Raw genomic sequence first — 11235 nt, forward strand, 5'->3', positions numbered from 1 at the left:
ATATGCGATATGTGAGATAGCTGCTGCTCTCCTCCGTTCCACTATATATAAAATGGTACAAAACGGAACGATGATGATGATGATTCTGGTTGATTTGATGCTCGAGGCATATAAATTAGGGAATGTCATGTGTGGGAGAAGTCACACACAAGTATCAACATATCAACGTGTCCTTTATTTTGAATGAGAACTTTCTCACCCTCCCCTCCCCTTTTTTTTCCCCCAAAAACAAAACAACATTGCATATTCATGGTATTTTGGATATTTTATCTTCGATGAGGAAAATATATGCGCATTTTTGTTAATTAATAAAACAAAGAATGAATGAAGAGGGAAAGAAGAAAAATACAGGATGATAATGTGGAAGTGGGAAGATGAAGAATGTAACTTGGAGAATGACAAATGTGCTTGGAATAAAATTAATTTTTTTCTTGTCGATTGCAAAAGGTGTTTATGTGACATATTGACTTGGTTCTCTTAAGAAATTCTTCGAAGAAATAATTGCATAGTTCTATGTGAGATGAATATCTCTACTTAAGAAAATTGGAAATAGACAAAAATGTCACTTTCTTACATTTTCATGGTTTGTCCGAAGTAATGACAGTTTATTTTTTGGAATTCTTCGGAAAGAAGATGAAGACATCTGCCTTATCGACTTCTTCTTCCACATACATTTATAACACTTATTCTTGTACCACTCCTCCTTCAATTTTACTTTCTATTTTTCTTCTTCAATTTTCTTTCCTTTTCCGGCTTCCGTTTCAATTTTCTTAATTTTTTGAACACTTCTCATTTCACAGATCACACAAATAATGCATTCACAATTGTTACATCATGCGCATAAATAAGACATGTTGAATGCTTAAAGACAATAGGGAATTCATTTATAAATAAAATAAATAATATAGGGCCTAAATGGCTACCTTGTGGTATACCAGAATTATAACAAAACACCGAGTTTATCGAGTTTTATAAATTTGAGAAAGGACACGTAATAAAATATTCGCTTAGTCTGCAAATTAATTATGTCTTTAGCAAAATTCTACGCAAAACTTATCAGCTTGACAAGAAGTGATGGATGAAAAATAGAAACACAGAGATTCACAAATGGAAAAATTTCTTAATACAAGATGTCACTGTAGATGTTACAAAGTGTTCTTGTAAAATCACGTACCTATCGCTTCTTTTAATCACAGTTTCCTCCAGGTAAGATCGCCAGTTGCCTCGGCTTAGCCCCAGTTAATTTCAGTTAGAGCAAGGGTTAATTCGATAAAATCCGTAATGTATGTAAAATCAGGGTTTTCCTTGTAAAATCAAACGTCACATTGATTGGTAAAATCGCGAGTTACCTGTTTCCGTGAGTTCTCTATTAAAATTATCCTGGGTTCCCATCACCGAGTTCCCACCCCAGTAATATTACTAAATGCTCCGGTTAAATCACTTATTCCATACAAAATATAAATAAATTATAAGTAGTTTTAAAGCGTTTTACAAAAATTCGTTAAAACTGTAAAAGTTGATAGAAAATTTTAAACATTTTTAAATGTCTTGAGCAGTAAGAGGAGTGCACAAAAAAATTATTTTAAATTTTTTAAACCCATTTTACCGTCAATTTCGTTAATTTCATTTTACCTACTGACGTAAAAGGTCTTATTCACAAGCTCTATAAACTTAAACTTCCCAATAATATAATTAAAATAATATAAAACTTTTTTTCATTCTAGCTCTTTTTTCGCCGAATTCGGAAGCTGAGAGACAATCAACACCAAAGCCCATAAGAGCAGTAGTTGTTCAGAATACGAACTTGGGAAATTTTTCTTCAACGTTTTCACCTCGGACTCACATCATGCCGCTTTTTGATGATTCCCCGTTTTTCGATGATTCCTCCGCTATTCCGATCCTGGCTGACTAATCAACTGATCGGAGCGAACACAATTTCAACAATGATCATAAAAATCAGCCTAGTAATGCTGCACTTTTGTATATATTTTTTATAATTAGTTTTTAGTTTATTATATAGAATAATAAACAAAAAAAATAGTACCTTTAATTTGTATTTGATTTATTTATTTGTACTCACTGAATCGATTTTTCAATAATAATAATAAAATCGAATGAAAGCACCCATCACTATCAACCAATTTTATTGGTAGCACATCACTAACTAAAACGGTGTTATTTAAAATTCTCTGTGTACTGTTTTCTCTTTGAGCAATGGAAGCATAAACAAAAAATACCAAGACTGGAAACTCGGCGGTCAACTGACGTTTGCCTACAAGCTGCGAGGTGTGGTGAATGACGCATAAACAAAAAATACCAAGACTGGAAAATTTCCTACGTCTTCCCCCCCAAAACCCTTTTGTGTTCAGTGTTGTCTGTGAATATATGTGAAAGCCACCACGTTGGTAAATGACGTTAACACGCACACATTTATAGATTCACGACATTCACCACACATTTGACACGAACACAACGATAGGTTCACGACATTCACCACACCTCGCAGCTTGTAGGCAAACGTCAGTTGACCGCCGAGTTTCCAGTCTTTGTATTTTTTGTTTAAGGAATGACGTGAACTTATCGTTGTGTTCGTGCCCGATGTGTGGTGAATGTCGTGAATCTATAAATGTGTGCGTGTTAACGTCATTTACCAACGTGGTGGCTTTTACATATATTCACAGACAACACTGTACCACAACAGGGTTTTGGGGGGAAAGACGTACGAAAGTTTCCAGTCTTGGTATTTTTTGTTTATGAATGGAAGTAGCCATGCTCATTTCGCATGCTTGTATGAACATATGTCATATTTGAGGAGATAGAGAATAAATTATGACATTTCATACGAAAAAAGAAATGGGAGATGATCGCGATCATAAAGAAACAGAAAGAGAGGTCTTTAAAAACCAACGTGAGTATATTTCTCTAAAACATGGTCGCCTGGTATATCGTTGACAAGTTTCAATAGGATTCAATTAATATATTATTTAGAAAATCATTCATAAGGGGATCCCACATTTTATTTTTCCTTAGTTTATAATTTTTCATACAAAAATTCTCATCTATATACTAGGCGAACATATTAATTGAGTAGGTATAGATTCATCTCCTTTTCTTCAAATTCTTGGAATATACAATCACGCCACCCCCATCCACAAAAAATGTCAAAAAGAAAATAAAAAATACAAAACACTAAAATCTAGTACAGTATCTATTGCATAGTGATGGGTTATAACTTTAGTGGTAGTGATGTTCATTGAAGATAATTTTATCGATTAGTTAGGTTTGTTGTTACGAGCATATTCTCCTCCAAGCAGTGGCAGTGGTTCATTTGCGTGATGTTTATCATATTCAAAATGAAAGTATAAGAGTGAAGTAACAGTACAGATGTCCCTTAGTAAAATACCATCCCATTCGTGTTTTTTTTTATTCGAAGCTTTTTCATCGATACACGAAGATGGCAACAATATTATCGAAGCAAGCATCTTCGAGAAGAAAAAAGAAAGAGGAAGAATTATTTCTATATATCTCTATTAGTGAACAATCACGATCAATCATAAAGAAACAAGAAAGATAGATTACATCAAAATTTGTTGTTGAACCGTGTTAAATCCGATAACAATTCAAATTAAGGTGACTTATTTAATTTTGAAGAGAGATAGGTTCACATACCCACGTAAGTATATTCCCCTTTAACATGGTCGCCTGGTAAATGGTTGACAACATAAACAAAAAATACCAAGACTGGAAACTCGGCGGTCAACTGACGTTTGCCTACAAGCTGCGAGGTGTGGTGAATGTCGTGAACCTATCGTTGTGTTCGTGTCCGATGTGTGGCGAATGTCGTGAATCTATAAATGTGTGCGTGTTAACGTCATTTACCAACGTGGTGGCTTTCACATGTATTCACAGACAGCACTGTACACAAAAGGGTTTTGGGGGGAAAGACGTACGAAAGTTTCCAGTCTTGGTATTTTTTGTTTATGGTCGTGAATCTATAAATGTGTGCGTGTTAACGTCATTTACCAACGTGGTGGCTTTCACATATATTCACAGACAGCACTGTACACAAAAGGGTTTTGGGGGGAAAGACGTACGAAAGTTTCCAGTCTTGGTATTTTTTGTTTATGGTCGTGAATCTATAAATGTGTGCGTGTTAACGTCATTTACCAACGTGGTGGCTTTCACATATATTCACAGACAGCACTGTACACAAAAGGGTTTTGGGGGGAAAGACGTACGAAAGTTTCCAGTCTTGGTATTTTTTGTTTATGGTTGACAATTTTTAACTTTTTTTTGGATATCGGATTATCTACAAAAAATTATACAAACATTTTTAAAAGAAACTCCAAAAATTCTTTCTTTTTTATTTATTTCTTTAAAAAAAAACTCCAAAAATGCCTTTTTCAACTTTTCATACGAATTTTTCATCGATGCACCAGGCGATCATATTCATTGAGTAGCTAGACGTTTGTATCGCTTCTACCTATTTTCTTTAAATTCTTGAACACGCACATAGTGATGGGCCTTATATCGTTTGCTAGTGATGTGCGTTTAGTGATTATTTAATCGATTTAGCTAGATTCTTGTTGAATCTTTGTTCAGGTTTAATAACTTTTAAATCAATTTGTGGTTTCTATTAAGTGAAATCGCCGTCAATCAACATTAACATAAATCAAAGGATGGTTTGTGCCAATAAAGTTTTATTTTACGAGTTTTTCAATATTGATAACACTGTGATAGTTCAAAAAACCGACAGAGAGCTCTTATGTCTACTAAAGATAATTCGAGTATGCTGAACACGATGGCGTTCTTAGTTTTTCTGGATTAGGTCAAATAAGAAAGATTTTTGCGTTTGAAATTTTGTTTGCACATGCCAAAACTGAGGGTATAAAACACCATATATTTTCCAATTTTTGATTGTTTATCGATGAAAAATGATGGAAAATCTATTTTTTCTCAAGTATTATTCGTAAAAGAAGTTATTTGAAAAAAAAATCTGTCGACTAACTATTTAAATCATTATTTTATGGCAAAAAACGTCAACTTTTCTTTCACTTTTTCTTACATTTTTTAACTATAAAGGTACAAATGTATGCGAAAACTCAACATTTTTTTTGTACACACCTTTTATGTGTAAGTAATCTGGAATATTTTACATATGTAGATGTAGATATTTAATTAAAAAATCAGGCATGGTATCAATATTTTTATTTAATTTTTTTTTAAGTTCAAAAAATCATTTTTTTTTTTTTCAATTTGTTTTAAAATTAAAACATATTTACTATTACTTCCATCTGCATTATATGAGCTTACATACACAACAAATAATATATTTGTCACAGTCCATCTTTAACTTAAGTGGGTTTTTCACTTAAACGAACCCCGTTAAACTGAAGAAAATATTTAAAGATCAGAAAAGTGTTTCAGATAAGCTTAAGAGGGTTTCTCTTAAGCGGGTTTTTATGCTACTTGAGCCCATGGGCGTTTTGCCCCCTTCCGATCTTAGGTGATATTTTGCCCCCACTTCCCCTACATATGTATTGCATTTAAACTTTTTGTAATTTTTTTATTTTATAAACTAAAAAATTAAAAAAAAAAACAGTGTTTTACTGCTACTTTTTCACTCTTAAGCTTAACCAATATTGTAGATAGGTAGGTACTGCCTATTCGTATTTATAAACAAAACCATATTTTATCCTGAAATACAAGATCAAATCGTTGCCAAAGAGTGCTGCATTTTAATTTAAGTAATACGACAGATATTAGAAAAATTGAAGAAAAATCGACGTTTTTTTGCCATAAAATAATGATTTAAAATGTCAATCGACAGATTTTTGTTTCAAATAACTTCTTGTATGAATAATACTTGGGAAAAAATAGATTTTCCATCATTTTTCATCGATAAACAATCAAAAATTGGAAAATATATGGTGTTTTATACCCTCAGTTTTGGCATGTGCAAACAAAATTTCAAACGCAAAAATCTTTCTTATTTGACCTAATCCAGATAAACTTAGAACGCCATCGTGTTCAGCAGACCCGAATTATCTTTAGTAGATATGAGAGCCATCTGTCGGAAAAAAAAAGTTCCCATTTCGAACACAGTGAAATTTATGGTTGCTTGATTGATTGAAAAAAATATCGAAGTTCTAGTTTTTTTTTTGCCCGAATCCAATATTTGGTGGTGGATGGAGTAGCAGTAGCTGTTGGAGCAGAAGTGGAAAAAAATATTAGTAAATGGTGAAGATATAGGAGATGAAAACAAAAATTTAGGAAGTTTAAGAAAAAGAAAAACTTTAAAACTTGAGAAAAGTTGAAGAAGCTTCCTATTTAAAAAAAATAGTTTTTTTCACAAAACAGAGCAAAACTTTATTTTACTAACTCACAAGTAAAGAATTTATTTTAAGTCATTGCTTTTTCAAATGTTGTAAGACTAAATGAATTTTCTTGCTACAATGATATTAAATGAATTGTGAGTCAAAACTCACTTTGCTGAGCTAAATTTTAGCCGAGATAAAATTCCCATACAAGTTATCGATAATTTGTATGGAATACGTTTTAGCTCGGATAATTTTTTTCGATAATTTGTATGGGAGCTAAAATTTAGCGCGAACTGCGTACCAGGCTTTAAGAAATAACTTTTGACAAAACTAAAAAAATTTTCAAAAGCTATCGGTTCTCATTCCTTCTTTTTCTTCTGAAAGAAAGGCGAGTGGAGGAATTACTTGTTTACCTCTTTTCTTCGCGATCAATTACAAAGAAACAGATGTGAAGTATGAAATCTTCAAAAAACAACGTAAGTATATTCCTATGGAACCCGCATGGTTAACAATTTTGAATATTCAAATAACATCTAACATACATTCTTAATTTATAATTTTCATACAAAATTCTCATCAATAAACCAGGCGAACATAATATTGATAGAGTAGGTTGTGGTATGTAGTGCTTCTACTCCTTTTCTTCAAATTTTCGAAGACGCCCCTTTACAGAAGTCAATGAAAAAACAGTTTTGCCTGGTGATGGGCTTAAAATGATTGCAGTGATGTGCATTCAATGATAGTTTAATCGATTGAGCCAAAGAAATTTGGCTCACGTTTAACAACTTATAAATCAATTTGTAATTTTTTATTAGTTTTAAAATATGGTAAGAGAAGTCAACGTCCATCAACATTAGTCAACATGCCAATAAAGTCTAGTGGTTAGAGTTTTCGATTATCGATATTATGTTTGTTTGGTTAAAAAATATAGAAATTCTAGATTTTTTTTGTTTATGACCTTGATGCATTCAGCGCTTTTTTAAGCTTTCGTTCACTATTCTAAGTGAATCTGTGGAAACTGATGAAGTACAAAAAAGGAGGATCAGTAGGTATTGTTAGTTCAAATAGAAGAATAAAATCAATGTAAAAACTGAAGACAGTGAAGAAGTTGAACAATTTACAGAAAATGAGCAATTTAAAGAACTAAAAGTGGTTCAAGAAGTAGAAACTTTAATTATAAAAATATAAACTAATCGAAAAGAAATCGAAGCAGCAGAAAAAATGGAAGAAATGAAAGAAGTCGAAAAGGTAGTAAAACTATAGAAATATTGAAGAAGAAGATGCTTCCATTTCTTGGATGAACCTTCACAATTTTACAATGAGCCTACAGAGTACAGAACAAAACTTTAATTAACCAGCTCACTAGAAAACAATGGGTCAACTTTTAAAAAGTTATCGAAAAAAACAAAATGAATTTTCTTGCGAAAATGATATTAAATGAAGTGTGAGTTACTACTTTAAGAAATTACTTTTGACAAATTCAAACATTTTTCAATTAAAAACAATTTCTCCCCATTAACTGGTAAATTGTTAAATCTACAAAACATTTATCAAACCAAAACCAACACAATAACAAAAAAAAAAACAACGAAAATAAACTTTGGAGTGCTTTTAATTAAACACTAAACATTGAACAATCCATTAAACATTTAAGAATTTATAGAACCAACCACAGCAAGCAAGAGAACCTAAACTAAATACTAATCCCTATGCCCCATCAACAACAGAATCCCAGTCAGTCCTTTTGTTTTTCATCAGCTTCCCCTCATTTTCAAAGAAATTAAACCAGAAAACAAAAAAAAAAATTGAACTTAATTCCAACCCTTTTTCACTATTATATCCTCTCTCTCTCTCTGTGACACAACTGAAACTTTTTTAATTATTATCTTTCATCATCAGAATTGTTCGCGTAAAGTATTTTTAGGAACCATAACTTAGCGATCCAGAACGAACGAAAAAACGAAAAAGACAAAAAAAAAAGTAGAATGAAACATTGTCATCATAGTCATTAGCCCTAATTTCTAAACTGCTGCTTCCTTTTATCCTTTTTTTCGCTGACAGCATCAATTCATTCACAGAGAAGAAGACGAGCACCAACCAGCAGCGCAAAAAGGGTCAAGGAATATTGCTCTTGATGCGAATAAGAAAAACTTGATGATGAGGATGCCCCAAAGTTTACAGGGAGAGAGAGACAAGGCTCGCTCCAGACACAATCCAAAAAAAAAAAACGAATTTACATAAAATTTCGATAGAACGTTGCCATTCCTTTACCATTATCGTGGTGCCTGATAATTTTTCTATCCATCGATTTTCAGCAACACAAAAAGAAATTACAACGTCGTTTGTTTGAGAGGAAGAAGAGGAAAAACTCCTAAAGCTTTGTAGTAATTGAGGTTATTAACAGGAAATAACTGTGTAGTTGAAAAAAAAATAGGTCCTTTATTCGATATGGAGGACTTTTCAGGAAGTGCCTATCCTATCCTTTTGAAAAAAAAAATAAGGAAGGCGTCATGATGCCGGTGACCATAAAGGTTTTTTGTTCAAATTTTACTTCGGAACCATTTCTGCAAAATGGAGGATCCAGAAAAAAAAATGTTAGAAGAAAAAGTAGTAGAAGTAAAAAAGTAGAAGTTGGAGATGTCGAAGAAATGGAATAAGAAGAAATGGAATTGTAAATCCAAAAAGATGAAACTATATCAGGAATAGTGGTTACAGAGCTAGTGGTGGAAGACGTCTTGGAAGTAATAGGAGTTGTTTAAAGAACTGTACTAGTTTTGGAAGCAGAAGAAATGTTGTCAGAAAAAATGCTAGTAGAAGCAGTGATAGAAGAAAAGTGGAAGAACAAATCGTTTGAGCAGTAGACGATACTGAAGAAGTAGAAGAAGCTGATGAAATAGAAAATGAAAAGAAAATGAAGCAGACGAAACTTTGTCAAAAATAGTGGTAAAAATAGTAGTGACTAAAATAGTAGCCGAAGTAATAATAACAGAAGAGAAAGAAGAAGAAGTTGACCAAGACGCGTTCAAAAAGCGTCGAAAACGTGTTGAAGACGAGTCCAAAACTTGACCAAGACCAACTAATTCGGAACTAAACCAAATATTTCTCGAACCAATTTCAAAAAATCCCAGACTTTCGTCTTCAGCACTTAATGGTAAGCTGAAAAATGTCCCACTAGTTTTTTAGGTCTATTTGATCTTCTTAAAGAACAAGTTAAGATAAGTCATTTTGTAAAGAGTTGACAAATTTGATTTTGAAATTAATTTTTTTCTAAATCAAAATAGCTACATAAGTCCCAATTTCCTTGAAACATGTTTATCTGATTTTTGTTCACACATTTTTAATCTTCCTTATCCATCGATCGTCCAAAGTTTGCTGCATTCTGCATAATCAACTCCAGCATGTTTCTTCTTTTTCTTTCTTTTTTTTTTTTTAATTTCTTCAAATAGCCTTGGCATAATTCTTCCATGAATATTCAAGTAAGAATTTAAATTAAACAAAAAAAAAAACAGGAGAGAGTTTATCTCATAATGACAACACACTAAAATGGGACGACGACAATTTGTCCTTGATGCCTTGTCACCTTATACTCCATTCTAAACTACATACAATTTATATATACACGACGAATTTTGATAAGATTTTTTTTGTTCCTGTTTTTTTTTTTTGTGAGTTTCATTTCCAGGGAGATATGAAAGATCCTTGATGATGATGATGATGTAGCCAGACCTAGTTTTGAGTATGTGTACTTTTACCCAACACCTATCCTAGTCTGAGTAGTTGAAACAAAACAAACAAAAAACAAAACTTTTTGTTTTAATAATGTTTTGGCTCTATGTTGACACTACTTGACACTTATATTATATACTCCTCTTAGAACTTCTCTGACTGGGACATATTTAATCTGTGAAAAGAAGGATACTCTTGACAGGATGTGAGAGGACTTTTTTGGGGACTCTGGAAAGAGGACGATAAACTCTTTTTTACAGTAAAATTTAAAATTAAATTTTCATTTTTAAGGGCTATCATCCACATTTATGATACACAATTCCGAATCCGACAAATCAACAGACGAACCTGGCAAATCAACGGGGGGACTCAGCAAATCAATGGGCAAATGCGGCAAATCAAAAAATCAAATCCGACAACGGATGGACATCAAAAATGAAAACGAGTTTAAGTTTATTGCGCTGAATAGCAGAATAAGTAGCACACAATGTTTTTCAATGACAAAGTCTGATAAAACATCGAAACTCGTTAAGTTTATTGCGCTGAATAGCAGAATTAGTAGATTACAACGTTTTTAAATGAAAAAATGACAAAAATCGAGAACAAGTTTAAGTTTACTGTGCTGAAAAGCGCAAGTAATGGTTCAGAGAGTTTTTAAATGAAAAAATCCGTTTAAAACATACAAAAACTGAAACGAGTTAGGCTTATTGCGCTGAATAGCGGTATATAAGACTTCAAATGACAAAATCCATTAAAAGATTAAAAAAAACCGAAATGAGTTTATTGTGCTTGTGCTTAATAGTGGGATAGGTGGCTTACAACGTTTTTAACTGGAAAAATCTGTGTAAAACAAAAACAAAAATTAATAACTCGTTTGCGTTGCTTGTGCTGAATAGCGGAAACAGCTATTTACAACTTTCTTAAATTAAAAAAAAAATCAGTCAAAAACATAAAAAACGAAAAAGAATCAAAATTTATTGTGCTGAATACCGGATTTAGTGGCTTACAACAATTTTTATTTATAAAGTCCGTGCTGAATTGTGTTGAATATTAAAATTAGTGACTAACAACGTTCAAATCGGAATAATCTGTTAAAAAACATCAACAAAAATGAAAACTTGTTTTAATTAATTGTGCTGAATAGCGGAATGAATAGCTTATAATGTTTTGAAATGAGAAAATTTGAGTG

General features: G+C 32.3%; 1 protein-coding gene across 1 annotated transcript in view; it reads left to right on the forward strand.

Annotated features, from left to right (window-relative positions):
- The window catches only part of LOC129918112 (uncharacterized), a 112045-nt gene extending 110087 nt beyond the window's left edge, over nucleotides 1-1958 (forward strand). Inside the window, exon 5 of the mRNA XM_055998461.1 lies at nucleotides 1725-1958. Coding sequence (XP_055854436.1) covers nucleotides 1725-1912 — 188 coding nt within the window. The 3' untranslated portion in view covers nucleotides 1913-1958. The remainder of the gene's footprint in view (nucleotides 1-1724) is intronic.
- Nucleotides 1959-11235: the final 9277 nt, after the last annotated feature.

The sequence above is a fragment of the Episyrphus balteatus genome, chromosome 4, assembly GCF_945859705.1.
Source record: "Episyrphus balteatus chromosome 4, idEpiBalt1.1, whole genome shotgun sequence".
Classification (NCBI taxonomy): domain Eukaryota; kingdom Metazoa; phylum Arthropoda; class Insecta; order Diptera; family Syrphidae; genus Episyrphus; species Episyrphus balteatus.